We start from the raw sequence: 24,043 nt of genomic DNA, 5'->3' as shown, positions 1-24,043 counted from the left end.
GTCTTGCACATACAAACAAGGAGCACAAAACCCAAAGGGAAGGAACTGATTCTGAATTAAATAATGCAAGATGGTGTATATGCTGTTCCCTTGGGCACAGCAGAGCTGGTATCACTGTGAATGTTCTGTGGATAAGGGCTGGACACTACAGGGAAATGGGTACACTTATTGTTAACGGGCAAGGCAAAGTAAGGCCTGGGATAACCCAGAGGAGATTATTTGGGTAGCTAACAGGCTAGTGGTACCAGGGAACTGACACCCAGTTAAGCACAAGCACTTCTCCCTCTCATTGGAGGTAAGGGGACTGGGGGGGGGGGGTTAAAAAGGTGTCTGACACTCTTGGGTACCCAGAGAAACATTACACAAGCCTTTGAACTTTAGGAAACTTACCCAATCCAACCTTCCGCACTTATTAGTTTCACTCATCACTGTTCAGAAGCTGTGGCGAGGTAAGGAAGCCATTTGTTTTTATCATCTAGCTACTATGCAGTAGTAGCATACATGAACAGTCTCTTCGTGTACAGCTAGTATACTGCAAAATGATTGGAAGTTTGTGCCTCTCATTCAGCCTAGTATGTTCAAAACGGCTTAAACACGTCACTGTGTCTGTGGTTTGGGATTTATTGTACAATGAAATTGCAAAAGAAAAAGTTATGTGGGTGTAAAAGGAATGGGACTGAATGGCGCCTTGCCAACCCCGGTTAATCTAGGCAGCAGGAGGTTGAGACATAGTGACAACTGCAGGACTGAAGACAGGAGAGGTACTGTGCTGCCTGCACTGATGTAACATGGCTTTGGTTAAGTGCTGATCAATATTGCTGACATGACTCTTAAACACAACTGGCAGCAATCCAGAGGAGCAAAAAGAGGAATTCATGATAGTACAGCATAATTAGCAAGGGGCATTTTTTCTTAATTTTTATTTATTTTGTTTCTAATATTCTGTTAATGTAATAAAACTGTAGTTGTGGTGGTGAGGGTGAGAGAGTGCCCAAACTCTGCTACAAATACTATATATCTATATCTATATATCTATATCTATATATATAAATTCTATGCCATGCATGCATGGCTCCTAGCTATTACTCCCCTGAAAAACATACAGATGCTTGGTTTCGTATTCTGTTGCAATGCTGTGCTAAGGACTTCTTTCCTGAGCTCTTTCCAAGACACTCTCACAAAAAAACTCCCCAAACAAACAAAACAACAACAACAAAATCCTACGGAGTTGGAGTTGAGGGTACATATTGGCTATTTCTGGTTAAATATATTTACAGGGATGTGGCAATTATCCCAAATACCAAGTGTTATAAACCCAGAAAATTCAAGGATAAGGTGAACCTTAAAATGAATCCAAACATATTAAGGCATCAAATGCACAGTTAGGGCACTCTCATAACCTTAACTCTGCTCTTTACTGGCATCATGCAATAACCATATGATTAGGAATAAGGAATTTTAGGGTCTATGATCCAAGATTAGATTGACTTTATTTTTAAAGAAACATTTGATCCTCTCTCCCCCACTGTGTCAGCAGTAAATCCCGCTAAAAATCAATGGATTTGTGCCTCTTTAATCCAAGACTGAATTTGACCCAACAGGTCAGATTCTCCTTGGTGTAAATTAGGGTAGCTTCATTGATGTCAACTGAGAAAATATTTAGAAATAAGGTTGCATGAGGTGCTGCATAATTTGCCATGAAGGAGGACTTTCAAAACTCTTTGTTCACCATAATACACACTTAATGTTTTTAAGGCTCCCCGGGGCCATCTGTCCTTGTCTGAAATGAGGACCTGATTTTAGATATCCTAAACTATTGCTACTCTGAGAGCACCTAACTCACATCTTGTATTTCCCTCCTGCTCAATGGCAAACTGTACCTGATGTTTGGACTCATTTCAAGGTTTGCTCAGCAGGAAAAATAGTTGCATAATAAATTCCATGAGCTTAAATATGGTGTTACTCCAACAATTTAACTGATCACAAGAGGGGCAGGTGGTCAGTAAAGATATGGAAGTTCATTTAAATATGGGACAAGGAGACTCCAAAATCATACCACCCTTTTGCTTTTCAGGGGAGAATGGCCAGAAGTATGGAATCCATTGGGTGCTGTGAGGCTTAAAGGATTTTTTTCATAGATGTACACTTTGCTTTCCAGAGTGAGGTTCTGATTTGCCTTTCACTTTATGATGCTTTAACACGGGTGTAACTGCACTGCGCCAGAATCTCAGTTGTGTTCTGTCTGCTTTGCACAGCACCGCCAGTGTTTACATTGGCCACAAAAACTTACTAAGTGGCCCAGGGAGGATCAACCCAGTGCAAGTATGATCCTGAGATGTAGAGGTGTGTAACGTGCATAATCTCCTTGTTATAAAAGAGAAGGGGGAGAAGTGATTACCACAAAACTACCTTGGGGTAGCTCTTCAGTGTACTGTGGCTATTGCAGGCAAGTGTAATTGGAGGAGGGCATGAATGGCATTGTACCAGTACAGAGCAGCACAAGTCAGACTGTACACAAGCTCTGCATATCACCCCCTAATTTCCACTCTCTGCATTGTCTGAGTACCTAAGGATCTGGTATGTTTACACTGATGAAGATCCTCTTGATTTACACTAATGCAAATGAGATCAGAAGCAGGCCCCATGGCTTTTGTGTTACAAATACATTTGTTTCCTAAATAGGAATTGTAAAAGCAATTGTTTATTCTGTCATATGAATATTTCAAGTGGGCTAATGGCTCAGAATTAAGAGGTTGTATCATACATTAGAAACCACTAAGTTTAAACATTGTATAAACCCTGAAAATAAATAGAAGAATACCAGTGTGTTGAAAACCTTTAAGTAAGAGTGGATTTTAAGGGTAAGGGACCAAATTCATTTGCTGTAACTCATTGAAGCCAAGGAATCTAGTCTAATATGTCTGTGCTTAAAAGTATGTTTCTTCACAACTTCAACATTCCCTCTTACTATCAATGAATTTGTTTTTGAGTTCACAAGGTATTGATTTTGTATTTGTAGAACAATAATTGATTCTATTAGATGTTTCGGTTATGTCTATTATATAACATTGGCCAAATTCTCACCTACACTAGTGTGAATTCATGGTAACACCACTGAATGCAAGAAGTGCTTATTGACATACCTTCATGATGAATATTCTACTGGAAATATATAGACATCCTGAAATGTTACTTACGTTCACAGAGCCAGCAAGAATCCTTGGTATGTGTAACGGCTAGGCATGTGTAAATATCGTACTGTATATGTAGCATACTGTATCATTTCTGAAAAGAGACGGTATAATGCTCAATTGTCTTGGTACCATTAGAATGGACTATTGTCAGCATATGCTCATATCCACCTTATGAAGTAATAAAGTATTTCCTGTCTGTGGTCAAGCAGCCAGAAGCTACACTTTCCCTGAATTTTACCACAAAATCATGAGCTACAGCAATATCTGGCAAGTATTAATTCTTCTGCACCTTTAAGTGACATTAGAAAAAATGGGCCTAATTTTCCATCATTCTCCGCCTTGTGTAGCATTTCTTCTCGTTTATCACAGGGAGAGAGCAGAATCAGACCCACAGCTGGCACTGAATTTGGTGCTGGAGTAAAAGACTCCAGTGATACCTTGGCTAACCCAGTCCTTAATACCTGTTTTGTAGATGTTATTTATACACTTTGACACTGTTCTTTCAAATGCCAGGTATCTTATGGCCCCATCTCTCCCTTTGCTGGAAATAACACAGTTCCCCCGCCACAATTTCCCCCCCCCCCTTCAAATTCTTTGAGCCACAGCAGGGCTAGCAGCCAATTTATTTCTAAGCTCCTCTTGTCTGAGGCTCCATCCAGATGCATCCAGAGAGAGGGTCAATCAAAGCAGACAGTGCTGCGATTGAGCGTTTTTGCTGTTAGCTGTGAAATGGTAGCGTACTCCCAGGAAAATTCTGCAGATCTTTGTCAGGCTGCTTTGATGAGGCCTGCCAAGGCTGCCCAGACAAACTCACTAATGATATGATCATCCGTTGCATTTAGGATGGTACAAAGATCAGAAAGAGATAAACATAAACATTTGGTTGGTAATGTGAGTGGGGGGTAGGTGGGAGAGGGAAAGAGAAGAATTTTGATGGCCTGACTGATCTGTCCCTGTTGATATTCACCTTAGTCTTTTTTTACTGAAACAGATTGCTTAATACTTCAGAGCATTTTCTTGTCTGAGTTCAGCGGTGCCATTAATGGTTCTGTACCTCTACACAAAAGTTGCCTTTAGAATGAAAAGCCTTATCTGCGTGTGCTTAGTAAATAAGGATCATATTTATCAGACCATCACGGTGTATTTGGAGGTCTATAAACTCCCAAGTACTATGTACTTTATGTGGATAACTGATTTCTGAACTGTAGTTCTTTAAAATACAGCCCACATTTATCAGCTAGTGGAAGCAAGAAGCATCACTGGGATTGTCACTCATATATCTATAGCATAAAGAACAGCCTTTGTATTTCTACGCGCTCTCATCATCTGTTATCAGTTACTGTTAACATGCACCTTTCAAAAGGCTTTGGTAGTCTCTTTTACTTCTGGGAGCTGGACTTTTTGGTCTTTATCTGCTCTGGACACTAGCTACAAGTTACATTGAATGAAACTTTCATACAAATGGCTAGTTAAGTCCTACTCTGTTTTATAACTGCAAGGAAGGCAAAAGAGCCACCAGGCCTCTGCCAATTTGGCCTCAGTGGGAAAAATTCCTTTCTGACCCCCAAAACAGGCGATGAGTCAGTAGAGAAGAAGGACTGAAAGGGTCATGTAGACTGAACTAACCTCTCATAGCTTAACCTGCCTTGGGAGGTTAAGCTAAGGCATGTTGTGGAGAATCTCATCTGGACTCATCGTGTGTCTGTTTAAATTGGACTGGAAATCTTGTGTGAACAGACTGCCTCATGAGATTTCCAATAGGTCCTGCTTCTGAAAGTGAAAGGTCTGGGAAAAATAAACACAAACTCACAAATATTAGTCTTGTTTCATTGCTTAGGGACTTATATGCAGCATCCCACAAGTATTGGATTGACCTATGTGGTTAAAGGTTTATGTGACCTCCTGATGGCATTATTGTATAAAGATGCAGCAAGAATATCATCAGTATATTTGTGCTACCTTATAGTTCCTGCAAATACAACTCTACCCCGATATAACGCGACCCGATATAACACGAATTCAGTTATCACGCGGTAAAGCAGTGCTCCGGGGGGCGGGACTGCGCATTCCGGCGGATCAAAGCAAGTTCGATATAATGCGGTTTCACCTATAACGTGGTAAGATTTTTTGGCTCCCGAGGACAGTGTTATATCTGGGTAGAGGTATAGGGGTTCTGTGCTGAAGGGCTGCCTGAGCAATATTTCCAGCCCCAGTGTATGAGATCTCAATCTTGTTCTCAATCCTTGGAAAATAGAAGTATTATTGCTGGGTAGAGGCTCCTGTTACCAAGCTGGTTCTCTTCCTTCGTGTCTCTTCTTGTTGAAGGGACTTGTTTGGAGGTAGGGAATTTTTGTGTCACTACCATATGTTAACTGTGGTTCTTCAGTGTTTTGTCAGTTGTGTCATATGTATAGACTGTCTTGAGCTAATTAAGGGTACAATCTCACAGTATCACAGGCTTTTGTAATCATGCAGATCGATTATTGTGTTTCTTTCTTAGCAGATCTTTCAGCAGGGCTCTTCTGTCATCATGTTCAGAATGCAGCATGCATGTTTGTTCACTGGCTTTGAGCAAGCCAGGTCATATGAACGCATCCTGCATTCTTTATATTGCCCTCTATAAAGTGGCAGATTGATATTAAACTAGTGCTGCTGATTTGAGACATGGCTATGTTCTGACACCTCATCTTTTAGTATTAGTCTGATGGGTATCTTTGCGCAGACGCAAACTAGTATTTAAGTGTTCCACAGTCCTGTATTAAACCAATGGGTGATCAGGTGTTTTCTGCAGTGTGAAACCCACTCTCCCTTGAAATCTCTCTCTCTCCCTTTCTCCCAAACTTGTTTTGGTTTGACTGTTGATATCATATTTATTTTTTCCCTTCCTCCTTTCACCTTTCTCTCTTTGGATCCCCTTGCCTATCTATTGGCCCCAATTCAGGAAAGTCCTTAAGTCAATCTCCGTTCAAGAAGGACACTTAAGTACCTAAGCATATGTTTACACCTCAGTGAAATCAATGGAACCTAAGCATACACTTAAAGTTAAGCCTATGCTTAAGCATCCTTCCTGAACAGAGATGCTCTTCTGAATAGCGGCCTATATTTGTTCTTTTTTTTGAGGGAGCTCTTTTAGACAAAGCTATAAGCACTTTGGCTGGATGGAGGGGGAGCATATAACTAAAATTACAAGTATTTATTATTGGGCCAAACCCTGAGTTCCTACTCAGATTTACTCAGTCCTAACTTGGGCAAACTCCCATTAGTACCGGTTACTATTATTACTGAGAGTAAGGGGGCATGCAGGGCATTCCTGGATTGGTAGATTCCCTATCTTTGTGGGGCAGGGCAAAAGGGTTGGGATCTAGATCAGAATTTTATCTCTCTCCCTAGCTGTATAATGACTTGATCTGTAACCCTCAGTTCAATATCCCTGAATTTTTTGGAAGTGGGGTTTGAAATCCAGTTCTGGATTCAGATCTTAATTTTGTGAGTTGGGCTAATTTTTAGTTATTTCCAATACAACATTATTGTCTGGGTAAAATAAAGGTTCAGTATGGGAATGAAACCAAATGGGGGGAAAAAAAAAACAACTAAGGCAACATTTAAGAAGATATTGTCCGTGAGCACTATGGAGAGGAAGCAGAAAGTGCTGTGTCAGTCTGATATGCAGAAGACAAAGTTTATATTTATTGTCTATTCACACTTCAGTCACTTCACATCCCATTGGCCATGTTTTTGCATTTTCAGCTGTGCTGAATTATTGTTCAAGAGTTACAGTTTGACTAAACTTGTTTCACTTGCCCTATCTAGAATCTAAGGCACCAGTACTTGCAGTACCAAAGAATGTAGATGTGCTGCGCCATTCAGACGTGTATGGAAGATTAGTGACACAAAGTATAATTTATTTCCAAAATGATCAATCCTGATCACCAACAGGTTGCAGCAATCTTCAAAGCAGTTAAGCAGGTAGCAAACAATGTGCCCATATCACAACACTCAGAGGATATCAGAAAGCCCATGCCGGACACCTTCCTAGGTTTTACAGAAGATACTTTTTAGGTGGGAGATAAGATACAGAGACAGGGTTGTAAAGACTTTATGCAAGACATAACTGAAATGGGAATTTGCCTTCACTTTCAAAATGATATTGGGTCTTATATTTACAGAAAATACTTCATAGAGTGTATACTCACTCACCAAAGGTTGATGGATTGAAATTCCTGCTTAGCCTCAGTTCAGTGGTGTTCCCCTGAATGCACTGGAATCTCTTATACTAGAGCATGACCCCATTAAAGCTGAAAATTTTGGCTGGCATTCTCTTAACTGAGCTACAGGGTGGAGAAACAGAGTGCAGCCTTCTTATAGCTTGGCTGCTAGTTCCTCTCCCCTGCACTTCATCTAAAACCCCATTTATTTCAGGATTTGGATATTGTCCAAGATCTTTAGATAGTGTATTGTAATGACCAAATTCTGCCATCCAATGTGTGCAGAGGGCTATGTTGAAACCTAGTTCAACAAAATGCTTAAGCAAATGCCTAAATTTAAGTACATGAATAGTTTCACTGAACTCAATGGGACTTCTTGTGCTTGGGTACATTGCTGAATTGGGGCCCTAAACATTTTCTTTTCCAGGATATGGTAGCATTCACAGTTACCACAAAACATGTGCATGCATGCCTTCATAGCGATTCTACTCTAAACACTACTATATACCCGCCACACTTTTACTATCTATTAATATACAACTTCCAATTTTGATATGAAATGAAATGTAGTACTGCACATGGAAGGAGGGAAGGGAAAAAGTGCATTAAACATTTTTCAATCTGAGCTTTGCTGCTGCAAATGTTTCACCCCGAAGGCAAATAACTGCCAGTATTGTGGATTCCTAAAACTCTTGAGCACATCCTTAGACGATACTTGTATTGAAGCTAAATAATATGCACAAGTGATAGTCAAGAATCTAGAATGCTGAAGTGCTGCTGCTAAGATTTGTGATTTATTTGTAGAGATTTCTCACCAGTTGTTTTTATCTCCATAGAGCATTTTATATGAATCTAAGCTATTAGTATACCGTATTAGATCCAACTGAATGAAGTAAGCAGGTTGTAGAAAGCAATCAGAATGGCTAATATAGGGACAAATCTGCAGGCAGAAGTTCCATTTGAATCCATACAAGTTTTGCTTAAAGTCTGAATAAGGACAGTCAGATTTGGCCTTATTTTAGTAATTCTGAATGCTTTCTAGACCTGCCCATGTTAATCAGATAGATATCGCAAGTTAGAGAGATTGTTCATAGGAAATGACATTTATGGTATATGGGAAAAGTCAGTAGGAAGTAAATTTATAAATCACTCACACACCAACTCCAAGGTCTATGTTACGGCACTGAAAGGCACATGCTTGTTAGCGGTGGTGGTATGGAGGGGAACCACACCTGGAGAATGGCGGGCAGAATTCTACCTGAGTAGGATACGAAGACGCAGAATCATAAAGCCTCTAGGGGCTCTGGGGAGCTCAAGTAGGACTGGCACCTGTCAAGCTCTTTATGAGTCTGCAGCACATGTTGTACCCAGCTCTGGCCTTGTACCATCCATCAGGACTGCAGGCGGGTGTGGAGTGGGTCATAGCCATTAACCAGAACCTCCTCAGGGTGTCTAGCTAGTGCTAAAACCACCTCTTTGCACTCCGTGGGTGAAATTTACTCTTTGCAGATAGACATGGCGGGAGGGGAGGACACCGCAAAGTATATGTGACAATCTAGTCCCACTTAAGAATTATTTTGAGGTATCAGGCTGGTGCCCAGGCCTCGTGCTGGCTCTCTGCCATTGTTTTCCCTGAAAAGTATCAGCTTCTTTCTGAGCCTGCTTGCTGTGTGATGCCTTTGAAGCTCTCATGGGGCATGAGGACAAAGCCACGACAAGCTGGCATTTATAAAATTCATTTTCATAAAAGTCTCCTCACTGGCATGTTTTGACTTTAACATTTCAAATCTCCCTGTTAGGGCTGGTCAAACATCTTCCATTCAACCTTTTTTTTTTTTTTTTTTTTTTGGGAAAACTGGATTTTTTGACTAACATATCCCCCCCCTCCCTCCACCCCCCCCCCAAGAAATGTCACCTGATGTCTATGGAAAATTTCAGTTTCCTGTCGAGAACCTGAAACCCCTCAAAGTGTGTTTTTTGGTTTGAGCAAAAATTATTATTATTATTTTTTTACTAAGTGAAAATATTCTGAAAACGTGCCCCCCCCCAAACCAAATGAAAAAGACAAAACACCCAAACAAACAAACAAACAAAAAATCTCATTTTCTTACAGCTCTACTATCTGTCTATGCTTTTAATAAGAGACTGATTGTCTGGTTTCCTGGTTGATTTGACAGCTCAGCTAGAGAGTGTTGTTTTGCTTTTGATACACTAGCAGCACTGCTATTATGGGATGTTGTCTTATTAGAGGTCTAGTCCCGGTGGAGGCAAATTCCAACTCACTGCTTAATAAGTGACTATACAGAGACTGGAAAAAAACCTTGAACCATGCACTCACAATAAGACACACACTGCGCTTCGTTTTTTTAAAACAACCTTCTTTTCCACAACAAAACATTAATTTTAATAATTAAAAACTGTCCTTAATATTCTAAGCTTAAAATCTCATTTATTTTTTCCACTGTAACCAAAGCAGTATGGACATCACTCAGTCATCAGTAGGTGCTCATTTTAAAACTGTGGGAAAAGTGTGGTGAAACGATGGGTCCTAAATATGCTTTTGAGAAAATTAAACATACTGTATGTGGGACTTCTAAGTTATTTAAAAAAATCTTTAACAAATATGACAAAACAGATATGAAAAAATAACCCCAATGTTAAAATAAACTCTCTCACTGTGGTACCCAGGCACACTGCAGTAAGTTTAAAGTGAACCCATGTCTTCTTAGCAGCCTGCATTCCAATGCATGTGAAAAACAACTAAGGTCACCGAAACACCTGATGTACTTGATTATTACTTCAGTAGGGAGCACAAGGGATCAATCTTCAGCTCAAAGTTAAGAGAAAAAGACATAGGCCCATATTGTGGCTTTGAAAATATTGACCGTGTTTGGAAGAGGATGCAGAGAGGATACACAGCCATGGGAGTCCCTGGGGGAATTGTGACTGACTCAGTCAGCATTCCTCCTGAGTCTATGGGGGTCCAGGTGTGGGGATAGGAGTTCTGACTCTGTTTGAAAGATGCAGTCTTTCTCTACCCATCCTTCAACCCCTTATTGCACTAGGTCTGTTTGATGGCTGGTCAATGAGGGATCAAGAGGGGAAGCACAGGCCTAAGGGAGAAAGTTAGATGCCTTCCTTTCTCGTAAGCAGAGATTTTGCACATTAAAACAAACACACCAAAACACTTTCTCTAAGTCACTGAGGAGAAGGTATATTGTGTTGTTGAGGCCTTTTCCTGTTTTCTTCTACACTACCGTATGTGACATACATTTAGCTGAGCCTCTCGCTTGCTCATGTTTGGGCTGGCACTGAGGCAGGGAGATTTCTAGAAAAAGGACAGTGCTTCTCAGCGCTTCCTAACATGATTAGCGTTGGAGTGAAGTGCACACCGTCTGGGGTGGCTTGGTGGGGAGCAACAGCAATATGGCATTTAGCAGGTGTTGCATAGTTAGAGTAGACTCTAATGAGAATCATAGACACACTTGAAAGCTTTTTAACTCCATACAGGATTTGCAGGAGCTGTTGATAGGAAACAGTAGTGACCCAACTGACAGTTAAAGAGATGAAAGGAAGCCCTTTGGATTAAATAAGATTTAGGAAATAAAAGGATTAGAGCTACACAAAAGCTAGATTTAGGGGTTTATTTAACCAGTGCAGTGTGGCATGATGGGATGTGGGACATCAGAAAAGAGATGAGAGAGAAAATAAAAAGACAAATGCAGGCGGTAGTAAGGAGGCGAAGAATCAGCACATCATCCTCAAAAACCCTTCACAAATCTTCTTATAATTGAAAATGGCACACACGCACATACACAAAGAGAGAGAGGTTTTCATTAGCAATTCTGGCTTCTTCACATAGCAACAAGAAGTGTTACAATGATAAAAAACCTTCTGTGATGGGACTGTCAGCTCAACTCCTTGCCAAAGGAGAGGAGAACCTGTTTGGAGCCAACTCATCATTTTAGATGAGGTGTTTGGCTGACGGTATAGTTTTATATTTATGCGAAAAGTATTGCTTTTACATCCATAATTCACTGAGCTTTCAAAGGGGAAAATAGAAGAACCATTCTGGTTTTACAGCTCTGTGGAGGTGACAAATCAAGTCAAGTAAAAGGTAGAAAGTAGAAATCGGGAGTCAGCTTCTGCTCTCAGATGCATGCGACAGTGGGAGCTAGGCATGTACACTGGAGAGCAGAGTTTGGCTCCTGTAGACGACACCTCTAACTGTAACAGTTACCTGCAAATTTGAAAGGCAGAATTATTAGGTTTACCAGAGCTCACCTGTTTGACTTCGCGCTAAAACATTTACAGATGATTCCTTCAACCATTCACCACCTCTTGCCCTATAACCTTTTTAAAGCATTTGGATAAGATCAATCCGTTGTTCACTTAGGGCCTGATCCAAAGTCCACTGAAGTCAACGGAGAGACTGCTGTTGGCTTCAGTTCGCTTTGGATCAGTTCCGAAAGGAGGCTTTGGCTGGCAGTTGTGAATGCTCTTGGCATCTTGCAGTTGACATCTGAAGAATATACCACCTTCCCTGCCTTAAAAGAGCTGTCATGTTGCAAGGCACCAACATGATGATGAATCTCTAAAATGTGATTTAGGATCAGAGGCAATCTGGAATTTTTTCATTGGCAGAAATGCTCTATCTGTTTTGTCCCCAAAAGGCGTTAGGGATGTTTTCTGGCTTACTTGCCAAAATAGTGTTTGTTTTTATCGCCTCGGCTGATAACAGAAGCACTGATATTAATCACTGAGTTTTGCGATTTGGCTAGGAAGCTTTATGAAGCTAATGACCACGCAGTCCCAAAGAAAAGAAGTTAAGCCTTCTCCTCCTTGCCATCTCAAAATATGATAGGTAAAAAGCATTTAACATTACTGAATAAGTATTTACTTATAGCACCTATTTAAACATTTCACACCAAAAACACGTTAAAAAAATGTCTATAGTAATTGGAACATGTGTATATTCCTTAACATTCACACCATTTAGTCATGGTTGTTGCTTATATAAAAACTAGGGAGGGGGAAATTGGTTCCTATAAGATTTAAAACTCACGAGTATCTTTTACTCCAAACTCAAACAAAAGTGTCTCAGAGGTTTGAAAAGGTTTGGGTCCCTTTTCTTTATTGTATTTAATTTTGGTGCACTTTTTGCACATGATCTTAGCTGGGACTGGAAAAAGTACTAAAATATTGTTGTAGTGGAATTTGCAGTGCATCCAAACCAGGAAGTACCAGAAATCTCAGAAGAACAGAGACCTCTTCTAAGGGTATGTCTACACTACGGGATTAATCCGAATTTATATAAATCGGATTTGAAAAACAGGTTGTATAAAGTCGAAATGTATGCGGCCACACTAAGCACATTAATTCGGTGGTGTGCGTCCAAGTACTGGGGCTAGCGTCGATTTCTGCACCATTGCACTGTGGGTAGCTATCCCATAGCTATCCCATAGTTCCCGCAGTCTCCCGCGCCCATTGGGATTGTGGGTTAAGATCCCAGTGCCTGATGGGACAAAAAACATCGTCGCAGGTGGTTCTGGGTACAGCCTCACCTCCTCCCTCCCTCCTCCCTGCATGAAAGCAACGGATGGCAGACAACCATTTTCGCACCTTTTTTCCTGGGTGGGTGAACACTGCAGACTCCATACCACGGCAAGCATGGAGCCCGCTGAGCTCAAGACAGCAGTCATGAACATTGTAAACACCTCGCGCGTTCTCGTGGAGTTTATGCTCAGCCAGGACCAGAAAAACGAGGCGAGGAGGCAGCGGCAGCGGCAGCGCAGCGACAAGCATGATGAGGACATTGACATGGACATGGACACGGACACGGATACAGAATTCTGTGAAACCACGGGCCCCGGTGCTTTGGAGATCATGTTGTTAATGGGGCAGATTCTATCCATGGAACGCCGATTCTGGGCAAGGGAAACAAGCACAGACTGGTGGGACCGCATAGTGTTGCAGGTCTGGGACGATTCCCAGTGGCTGCGGAACTTTCGCATGCGTAAGGGCACTTTCATGGAACTTTGTGACTTGCTGTCCCCTGCCCTGAAACGCCAGAATACCAAGATGAGAGCAGCCCTCACAGTTGAGAAGCGCGTGGCGATAGCCCTGTGGAAGCTTGCAACGCCAGACAGCTACCGGTCAGTCGGGAATCCATTTGGAGTGGGCAAATCTACTGTGGGGGCTGCTGTGATGCAAGTAGCCAAAGCAATCACTCAGGTGCTGCTACGAAAGTTAGTGACTCTGGGAAATGTGCAGGCTATAGTGGATGGTTTTGCTGCAATGGGATTCCCTAACTGTGGTGGGGCGATAGACGGAACCCACATCCCTATCTTGGCACCGGAGCACCAAGCCACCGAGTACATAAACCGCAAGGGGTACTTTTCAATGGTGCTGCAAGCACTTGTGGATCACAAGGGACGTTTCACCAACATCAACGCGGGCTGGGCGGGAAGGGTTCATGACGCTCGCGTCTTCAGGAACACTACTCTGTTTAAAGGGCTGCAGCAAGGGACTTACTTTCCGGACCAGAAAATAACCGTTGGGGATGTTGAGATGCCAATAGTTATTCTTGGGGACCCAGCCTACCCCTTAATGCCATGGCTCATGAAGCCGTACACAGGCAGCCTGGACAGGAGTCAGGAGCTGTTTAACTACAGGCTAAGCAAGTGCAGAATGGTGGTAGAATGTGCATTTGGCCGTTTAAAAGGTCGCTGGCGATCATTATTGACTCGCTCTGACCTCAGCCAAAGAAATCTCCCCATTGTTATTTCTGCTTGCTGTGTGCTCCACAATCTCTGTGAAAGTAAGGGGGAAACCTTTATGGCGGGGTGGGAGGCTGAAGCAAATCGCCTGGCTGCTGATTACGCGCAGCCAAACACCAGGGCGATTAGAAGAGCACACCAGGAAGCGCTGTGCATCAGAGAAGCTTTAAAAACCAGTTTCATGACTGGCCAGGCTACAGTGTGAAATATCTGTTTGTTTCTCCTTCATGAAAACCCACCCCCTTTATTGACTGATTTTCTGTAAGGAACCCACCCTCCCCCTTCCCCCAGCTTTCTTTCAAACCAAATAAAGTCACTATCATTTAAAAATCATTTATTCTTTATTAATAGATTAGAAAAAGAGGGAGGGAACCCGGGTGGTATTTGGGAGGAGGATTGCTTGGAAGGAAAAAGCCACAAAGAAAAGGTTAAAAAAATGACAGCCTTTTGCTTGGGCTGTCTACTGGGGTGGAATGGGAAGGTGTACGGAGCCTCCCCCCCCGCGTTCTTACACGTCTGGGTGAGGAGGATACGGAACATGGGGAGGGGGGAGGGTGGAACAGGGGCTGAAGCGGCAGTCTGTTTTCCAGCAGCCGTTCCTGAAGCTCCACCAGACACCGGAGCATGTCTGTTTGCTCATGCAGCAGCCCCAGCGTTGCATCCTGCCTCCTCTGGTCTTCCTGCCGCCACCTCTCATCTTGAGCGTCTCTCCTGTCCTCACGTTGGTCCCTCCTGTCCTCACGTTCACTGGCTTCTTTCCTATACTTTGAAACTGTTTCCTTCCACTCATTCAGATGAGCTCTGTCACTGCGGCTGGATTCCATAATTTCAGAAAACATCTCGTCTCGCGTTCTCTTCTTACGACGCCTTATCTGTGATAACCTTCGGGATGAAGGAGGGAGGCTTGAGGAATTTGCAGCTGCTGTAGGGAGGGGAAAAAAGAGAGACTTGTTTAAAAAGCTACATTTTGCAGAACAATGCTTATACTCTTTCACGGTGACCAACACTATTCACATTACATAGCACATGTGATTTCTGTGCAAGGTCGCATTTTGCCTCTTAATGCTGAGTGCCTGTGGCTTTGCTGCTAGAGATCACAGGTCTGGGCAACAGAATTCGGCTTGCATGCGGCCATGGTAAGCCATTGTTTTACAGCTTCTGCGCCCTCCTTTCCCACATACCAGGCATAGCCTGTAGAGTGCTGCGGTTTTTCTGTTAACATTCAGCAGCAGCAGAAAACAAACTAACCACCCTCCCCTCGCCATGAATTCTCTGGGATGATCTCTGTACCCCTCCCCCCCACCGCGTGGCTGGTAACAGGGAAGATCCCTGCTAGCCAAACGCGAAAAACTCAGGGCCAATTTCCCATCTGCGCTTGGCTAACTGCAGGGAAGGATTTATTTTCCGCCACAGGCAAACAGCCCAGTAGGAACGGCCACCTCTGTCCCCTTAATTAAGTTCCCGTATTTCAACCAGGTTACCAGGAGTGATATCACTCTCCTGAGGATTACACAGCAAGATAAAGAACGGATGTTGCTTGAATGCCAGCAAACACCGGGACCATACGCTGCCAGGCTTTGTCAGGCAATGATACCAGATTACTTGCTGCAAGCATGGCGTGGTCAAGTGTCCTACCATGGAGGAGGGAATAAGGATGCACTGCCCAGAAACCTTGTGGCAAGGCTTTTGGAGTACCTCCAGGAGAGCTTCCTGGAGATGTCCCTGGAGGATTTCCGCTCCATCCCCAGACACGTTAACAGACTTTTCCAGTAGCTGAACTGACCGCGAATGCATCCCAAGTCCTCAGGGCAAAGTAATCATTAAAAACCATTTGCTTTTAAAACAAGTTTTATATTTTAAAAGGTAAACTCACCTGAGGTCCCTTCCATGGGGTCAGAGTCTTGGGTACTGGCTTGGGAGGCTTGGGAGGGTACTTCAGTCAGGGTGAGAAAAAGATCCTGGCTGTTGGGGAGAACGGAGTGCTGTGTGCTCTCTGCAAGCTCATCCTCCTCCTCCTCCTCCTCCTCTCCCCCATCGGCAGAATCCTCAGGCGTCGCTGATGAGACTATCCCCGACCCAGAATCCACGATCACAGGTGGGGTAGTGGTGGCAGCCCCCCCTAGAATTGCATGCAGCTCGGCGTAGAAGCGGCATGTCCGCGGCTCTGACCCGGAGCGACCGTTTGCCTCCTTTGTTTTTTGATAGGCTTGTCTGAGCTCCTTGACTTTCACGCGGCACTGCTCAGAGTCCCTATTGTGGCCTCTCTCCATCATGCCCTTGGAAATTTTTTCAAAAGTTTTTGCATTTCGTCTTTTAGAACGGAGTTCTGCAAGCACTGAATCCTCTCCCCATACAGCGATCAGATCCAGTACCTCCCTCATGGTCCATGCTGGTGCTCTTTTTCGATTATCAGCCTGCATGGTTACCTGTGCTGATGAGCTATCTGTGGTTACCTGTGCTCTCCACGCTGGGCAAACAGGAAATGAAATTCAAATGTTCGCGGGGCTTTTCCTGTCTACCTGGCCAGTGCATCCGAGTTTAGATTGCTGTCCAGAGCGGTCACAATGATGCACTGTGGGATAGCTCCCGGAGGCCAATACCATCGAATTGCGGCCACACTATCCCTAATTCGAAATGTTAAAATCGATTTTGGCGCTACTCCGCTCGTCGGTGTGGAGTACAGAAATCGATTTAAAGGGCCCTTTACATCGAAATAAATAGCGTCGTTGTGTGGACGGTTGCAGGGTAAATTCGAATTAAAGCTGATAAATCCGAATTAAAGTCGTAGTGTAGACCAGGCCTAAGATTCCTGCACCTTTGACCAAAGATTTTTATAAAATAGCAACTTTTCTACTGGGACTGGACTGAGATTACTGAACAGCCCATCAGGATTAAACAATTTTTAGTCGCTAACAGTGTGAGCTGGATTTTAACTGACAATCCCAGTATCCTATTAGCTTTGTTATCCTACTGTCAGTTCTCCTAAACCAGGGGTACTCAAACTCCATTGAACCACGACCCCCTTCTGAGAGCAAAAATTGCTACACGATGCCAGAAGGGGGGACTGTGACGGGTTGGATCACAGAAACCCCCTTGGGAGCTGCCACCCGATGTGCAAAGACTACCCCTGCTTCTGTTTTCCCTGCCAGCTCAGGACTCCAGCACCCTGTCTTGCTGAGCCAGACACTCCTGTTTGGCTCCACACACAGATCCAGGGTCTGAATCACTTGTCCCAAAGCTGCAAGTTTACCTGAAAACAGCGTACAGAAGTGCGCTTGTCTTTAGCACTCAGATGCCCAACTCCCAATGGGGTCTAAACCCAGATAAATCCGTTTTGCCCTGTATAAAGCTTATGCAGGGCAAACTCATAAATTGTTCGCCCTCTATAACACTGATAGAGAGATATGCACAGTTGTTTGCTCCCCCAGGTATTAATACATACTCTGAGTAAATTACTAAATAAAAAGTGATTTTATTAAATACAGAAAATAGGATTTAAGTGGTTCAAAGTAGTAACAGACAGAACAAAGTAAGTCACCAAGCAAAATAAAATAAAATGCGCAAATCTATGCCTAATCAAACTGAATACAGATAATTTCCTCACCAGTTCCAGAGTGCTCCCTTTTACAGGCTAATCTCCTTTTAGCCTGGGTCCAGCAATCACTCACACCCCCTGCAGTTACTGTCCTTTGTTTCAGTCTCCTTCAAGTATCCTGGGGGGGGTGGAGAGGCTCCTTCTTTAGCTAGCTGAAGACAAAATGGAGGGGTCTCCCCCAGGTTTAAGTAGACTCTCTCTTGTGGGTGGAGACCTCCCTCCTCTGCAAAGCCCAGCTCCAAGATGGAGTTTTGGAGTCACCTGGGCAAGTCACATGCCCCTGCATGACTCAGTCTTTGCATTGTCCACATGGCATCTTGCATGTCTCCAGGAAGACTTCTCATGTGGATTGGAGCATTCCAAGATGCATTGTTCCCTAAGTGTCTCCTGATCAGGTACTTAACCTGGCAAATTCCTTCCTAAAGAAGCTGACCAAACGCCTCACAAAGCTTACTTAGAAATCAGGCAAGCATACAGCCCATATTCTTAAGCTCGAGTAGAAAATGATATATACGTACAAATAGGATGAATAGATATAGTAGATCACAACCCTTACGGAGATATGTTACATGGCACAGGCAGCACAAAACATATTCCAGTTATGTCATACATACATTTATAAGCACCCCCTCCCCATAAAGCCTTATGGGGTACACTGTCACACCCTCCCCCTGAACTTACTGCCAGAGACTTGGACACTGTCCATGGCGGAGGCAGTACCTGTAAAATTTCTGTTTGTTTCTGGTCACACTTCCTTTCAGTACCTTGAAACCATATGGTGTCACTCCTGGAGGTTCTAGCCCGTTTTGGGGTCCTTGGTCCCCAGATGCTTGCAAACAGGTAGGGATGTAGTATTGCTAACAGAATGCAGGCAGCAATACTCATTAACGTGGAGGTATCTTGGCATTTAGCCACCAATGCCATGAGGCGGTGTGCCTCAGTTTCCCCTTCTACACAGCAGCATAGGCCTGTTATGCTTTTGCTGCTTTTTACAGGTATGGGCTGTAAAGTAACACGCTGGTGGGGCTGTCCTGTCACCATCCCCAGCATGTATAACAGCTTATTCCACAAATCAAATATGTTCCACATCTTTAAAGAGTTTACCACTAGTGTGAATTCTTTTGTTTTATCCCATAGGTGAATTAGCAAAAGACACAAGGTTAACAGCAAATCTAAAGTGGACAGGCGTCGTTCACTCAATTTGACTTGTTTAGCACCCATTGCATTTTCCCAGTTCTCTGTGCCCTCTGGTAGACCCTCTGATGCAGATTCCTCTGCCTCTTTGGGGAAGACTTCTAGTTCGGGCATGTGCTTGGGTCTTTGGCCAGGAAAGGGTGTACTACAACCATACTTGTCCTCGGCCCCTCCCTCTGGAGTTTCTCTGGGCTGGGCCCCACTCCCTTGTGAAGTTCCTCCCATGAAGAGATTTCCCCCCCCCCTGTCTTGGAGAGAGAGTTTTATCTCTTGCAAGTGTAGCAAGAACAGCAGCTTTCCCTGGGGTGCTCTGGACCTCTTTGGGCACCCCACTTTCTGTTTCCAATGGGTCAGCTGGATAGACCCCCTCATCCTGGAGACCTGACCCCCAGGTTTCCCTTAAAACCTGATCCACAGGAGAGGGGGCTGGCATTTCGAATGCAGACTTTTCACCCTCCTCCTGGGAAAGCCCCTCCCCACAAAAGGTGGGTGGACTCTCTGGCCCCCCCTGACCTTCCATCTGGGCTTCCCTCTTTGATCTCCCCTCTGGGTCCGACACTCTTGTGTCCCCTGAAAGGGAAGGTGATCCTGCCCCAGCTGTGGACTCACAGCTTCCAGCTACGACAGACCTCTCGCTGGCCAGCAAAATCCCTCCCCTTCCACTCGGGTTGGGCTGGCACTCAGCTATAGAGTCCTTGGGGCCTGTTCCCACCACAGCGGTCCCCAGGACCCCACCTTCCACCTTTGGGACACACGCCTCTGTGCACCCCAGGGCAGGCCCAGCCCCCTGCTGACCTGCAACTTCCTGGCAGTCAGCAGCTGTGGTGGCCTCCTTGCTACAAGGTGGTACATCCCCCTCCCCAGGGGAGATGATTACGGGACAGGAGCTGGCTTCATCCAGCTCCTCCCTCTGGAACTTCCCTTGAGCCCCAGGGCTACAGGAACTGGCCACAACCATCCCTGCCCCCGAAGCTGCATCCTTTACTGCTGCAGAGGAACCTAAGAGACACTCTCCTATTCCCCCAGCAGTCCGTGTGACTTCACCCCCCCCTCTGGGGCTTTTAGCACAAGATTCCTTCTCACTGCTAACCAACCCTGGGACAGATTCTGCCACACTAAAGAAATCATTCCCCAGTAGAAACGGTGCAAAATTGTTTGCCACCGTTGCAACAGTCAGCTCAGCCTGCAAATCCCGAGTTTGCATGTGTACTTTAGCTAAAGGTGCAAGGACTTTGTAACCCCCTACCAGCTCTAATTCTGCCATTTTACCTGGCAACAGATCCTTCTCCTGGATTAGGTCCCTCCTGACCACAGAAATCTCAGCACCCGTGTCCCTTAATCCAAGAAGCATCTGACCATTCAATTTAACAGCATGCATATGCTCATTGCTTGGTTGTGTGGAAGCAAGCTTTACAAACCCTGTGTGGAAAGAGGCCACAGCCTGGCTCTGAGAAGCCGCAGCTTCACTCAGTAAGGGACACTTATTCCTCAGGTGCTCAGTGGACTTACAATGATAGCACCTCTTGGGCTCCTCTGCTTGCACAGGAAATTTGGGTCGAGTACCAGGGGAATGGGGAGGTGACCGCCCAGCCTCTTTTTTCCCAGACCCAGGGGTAAAACGGTGATTCTGCTTTCCCCCAACCTTATACCCTTCTGCCAGTGGTTTGTGTTTGATCGCGGCTTGGGCCTGTTCATAAGAGTCAGCATACTCAGCTAATTCACCCACCGCATTTACCTTTTTGTCCCACAAATACTGTTTAACCTCATCACTGCACATATTCAGGAAGTGTTCCTGAGTAACCAGATCACACATCCCTTCAAAGCTGGTAATGCCTCTCCCCCGCACCCATTTATCTACCAAATCTCTCATTTCATTGGCATAAGCCACATTACTTAATCCAGATCCCCTCTTAAGGCTCCTGAATTTAACCCTGTAGGTTTCAGGTGTAACCTGAAACTGTTTCAAAACCAGTTCTTTAAATTTACCATAGTTTGAAGCATCATCAATAGGCATCTTATTGAATATGTCCAGAGCTCTGCCAGTCAATTTTGCTATCAATGTGGTCATCTTCTGATCTTCAGGGATGGCATGGAGGGTGCACAGTCTCTCAAAGGTGATGAAATATTCGGCAATATCGCTGGACTCATCATACTGTGGACATAGCCGCTCCCATTTATGGATTTTCGGGGAAGTGGAGCCAGCAGGGGGAGGGTTTCGTCTCTTTGACTCCATAACAGCCAGTTCATGCTTCCGGGCCTCCCTCTGGGCCTCCATAGCCCTCTCGTGGGCAGCTGCCTCTGCCTCCGCCCTCGCTGCCTCTGCCTTCGCCCTCGCTGCCTCTCTCGCTGCCTCTGCCTCCACTCTCGCTGCCGCCCTCACTGCCTCCCTCGCTGCCTCTGCCTCCACTCTCGCTGCCTCTGCCTCCGCCCTCGCTGCCTCGACCTCCATAGCTCTCTTGTGGGCAGCCTCTTCCCTTGCATGTTCTGCCTCCATGGCACTAATTTCTAATTGTCTTAGTTCCAGCCGTCTCTTATGTTCACTTTCTCTCTCTTTTGCTTCCAACCTGGCCAGCTTTAGTTTAATAGCAGCGTCACTGGTACTCATTGTCCTGCTTTCTCGTGCTGGGCTACAACCACTCTGCAGTTCACTGGAATTGAGATCACTGGTACTCATTGTCTTGCTTTCTTGTGCTGGGCCACAACCCCTCTGCAGTTCACTGAAACTGAGATGCACTCAGCTCAGGGGATTCTTAGTTAATAGAGTTTCCTTTTCTGTCCCTACTTCCCTTGCCCGAAATAAGCAAACAGAAAATAACAAACCAGTAACCACTTTGTCTGTTCTCCAGCCACCACACTTAAAACTCACTTAAAATCACTACCAGTATCTCAAAGCAATCAACTATGCACAGATCCTGCCGACTACGCCACTGTGACGGGTTGGATCACAGAAACCCCCTTGGGAGCTGCCACCCGATGTGCAAAGACTACCCCTGCTTCTGTTTTCCCTGCCAGCTCAGGACTCCAGCACCCTGTCTTGCTGAGCCAGACACTCCTGTTTGGCTCCACACACAGATCCAGGGTCTGAATCACTTGTCCCAAAGCTGCAAGTTTACCTGAAAACAGCGTACAGAAGTGCGCTTGTCTTTAGCACTCAGATGCCCAACTCCCAATGGGGTCTAAACCCAGATAAATCCGTTTTGCCCTGTATAAAGCTTATGCAGGGCAAACTCATAAATTGTTCGCCCTCTATAACACTGATAGAGAGATATGCACAGTTGTTTGCTCCCCCAGGTATTAATACATACTCTGAGTAAATTACTAAATAAAAAGTGATTTTATTAAATACAGAAAATAGGATTTAAGTGGTTCAAAGTAGTAACAGACAGAACAAAGTAAGTCACCAAGCAAAATAAAATAAAATGCGCAAATCTATGCCTAATCAAACTGAATACAGATAATTTCCTCACCAGTTCCAGAGTGCTCCCTTTTACAGGCTAATCTCCTTTTAGCCTGGGTCCAGCAATCACTCACACCCCCTGCAGTTACTGTCCTTTGTTTCAGTCTCCTTCAAGTATCCTGGGGGGGGTGGAGAGGCTCCTTCTTTAGCTAGCTGAAGACAAAATGGAGGGGTCTCCCCCAGGTTTAAGTAGACTCTCTCTTGTGGGTGGAGACCTCCCTCCTCTGCAAAGCCCAGCTCCAAGATGGAGTTTTGGAGTCACCTGGGCAAGTCACATGCCCCTGCATGACTCAGTCTTTGCATTGTCCACATGGCATCTTGCATGTCTCCAGGAAGACTTCTCATGTGGATTGGAGCATTCCAAGATGCATTGTTCCCTAAGTGTCTCCTGATCAGGTACTTAACCTGGCAAATTCCTTCCTAAAGAAGCTGACCAAACGCCTCACAAAGCTTACTTAGAAATCAGGCAAGCATACAGCCCATATTCTTAAGCTCGAGTAGAAAATGATATATACGTACAAATAGGATGAATAGATATAGTAGATCACAACCCTTACGGAGATATGTTACATGGCACAGGCAGCACAAAACATATTCCAGTTATGTCATACATACATTTATAAGCACCCCCTCCCCATAAAGCCTTATGGGGTACACTGTCTACCTGGCCAGTGCATCCGAGTTTAGATTGCTGTCCAGAGCGGTCACAATGATGCACTGTGGGATAGCTCCCGGAGGCCAATACCATCGAATTGCGGCCACACTATCCCTAATTCGAAATGTTAAAATCGATTTTGGCGCTACTCCGCTCGTCGGTGTGGAGTACAGAAATCGATTTAAAGGGCCCTTTACATCGAAATAAATAGCGTCGTTGTGTGGACGGTTGCAGGGTAAATTCGAATTAAAGCTGATAAATCCGAATTAAAGTCGTAGTGTAGACCAGGCCTAAGATTCCTGCACCTTTGACCAAAGATTTTTATAAAATAGCAACTTTTCTACTGGGACTGGACTGAGATTACTGAACAGCCCATCAGGATTAAACAATTTTTAGTCGCTAACAGTGTGAGCTGGATTTTAACTGACAATCCCAGTATCCTATTAGCTTTGTTATCCTACTGTCAGTTCTCCTAAACCAGGGGTACTCAAACTCCATTGAACCACGACCCCCTTCTGAGAGCAAAAATTGCTACACGATGCCAGAAGGGGGGACCAAAGACTGAACCTGCCCAAGCCCTGCCACCCTGGGTGGGGGGTGGGGTCAAAGCCAAAGTCCCACTGCCCCGGGGGAGGTGGGAAGGAGAAGCTTAAACCCAAGGACTTCAGCCCCAGGCAGGGGGCCTATAATCTGAGCGCCCCACTGCCCAAGGCTGAAGCCCTCAGGCTTCGGCCCCAGACAGTGGGGCTTGGGCTTTGGCTTTGGCCTCTGGCCCCAGCAAGTCTAAGCCGGCCCTGGTGACCCCATTAAAACGGGGTCCCGACCCACTTTGGGGTCCCGACCCGCAGTTTGAAAACCACTGTCCTAAACCATCCAGTTGCTGCTGACGCAGCCTATAGGATTAAATTGAATGGATGAATGAAAAATCCACCCTCAGAGTGTTATCAAATATCTTGTTTGTTAT

General features: G+C 44.7%; 1 protein-coding gene and 1 long non-coding RNA gene across 4 annotated transcripts in view; one reads left to right on the top strand and one right to left on the bottom strand.

Annotated features, from left to right (window-relative positions):
- The first annotated feature begins 420 nt into the window (after positions 1-420).
- LOC135981035 (uncharacterized) overlaps positions 421-24,043 on the top strand; it is a 36,820-nt gene continuing 13,197 nt past the window's right edge. For all 3 annotated transcript variants that reach the window (XR_010597988.1, XR_010597989.1, XR_010597987.1), the window contains exon 1: positions 421-449. This is a non-coding gene — a long non-coding RNA (uncharacterized LOC135981035). The remainder of the gene's footprint in view (positions 450-24,043) is intronic.
- Positions 14,551-16,993, bottom strand: LOC135981684 (uncharacterized). Its single transcript, XM_065585252.1, has 2 exons — positions 16,052-16,993; positions 14,551-15,100 (listed from the first exon to the last, which is right to left on the bottom strand). Exons 1-2 carry the CDS (start codon positions 16,596-16,598, stop codon positions 14,607-14,609), a joined length of 1,041 nt encoding a protein of 346 aa, XP_065441324.1. The 5' UTR covers positions 16,599-16,993; the 3' UTR covers positions 14,551-14,606.

Source organism: Chrysemys picta, chromosome 2 (genome assembly GCF_011386835.1).
Source record: "Chrysemys picta bellii isolate R12L10 chromosome 2, ASM1138683v2, whole genome shotgun sequence".
In the NCBI taxonomy this organism is placed as follows: Eukaryota; Metazoa; Chordata; order Testudines; family Emydidae; genus Chrysemys; species Chrysemys picta.
The sequence above is the reverse complement of the archived record's forward strand: the minus strand, read 5'-3'. Positions and strand labels throughout refer to the sequence as shown.

Excerpts from the sequence above, each read along its gene's own strand:
- LOC135981684 (XM_065585252.1), bottom strand. The coding sequence starts at position 16,598 with ATGCAGGCTGATAATCGAAAAAGAGCACCAGCATGGACCATGAGGGAG. Across the intron at positions 15,101-16,051 it reads CCCCATGGAAGGGACCTCAG|CAGCTGCAAATTCCTCAAGC; the intron begins GTGAGTTTACCT and ends CCCTCCCTACAG.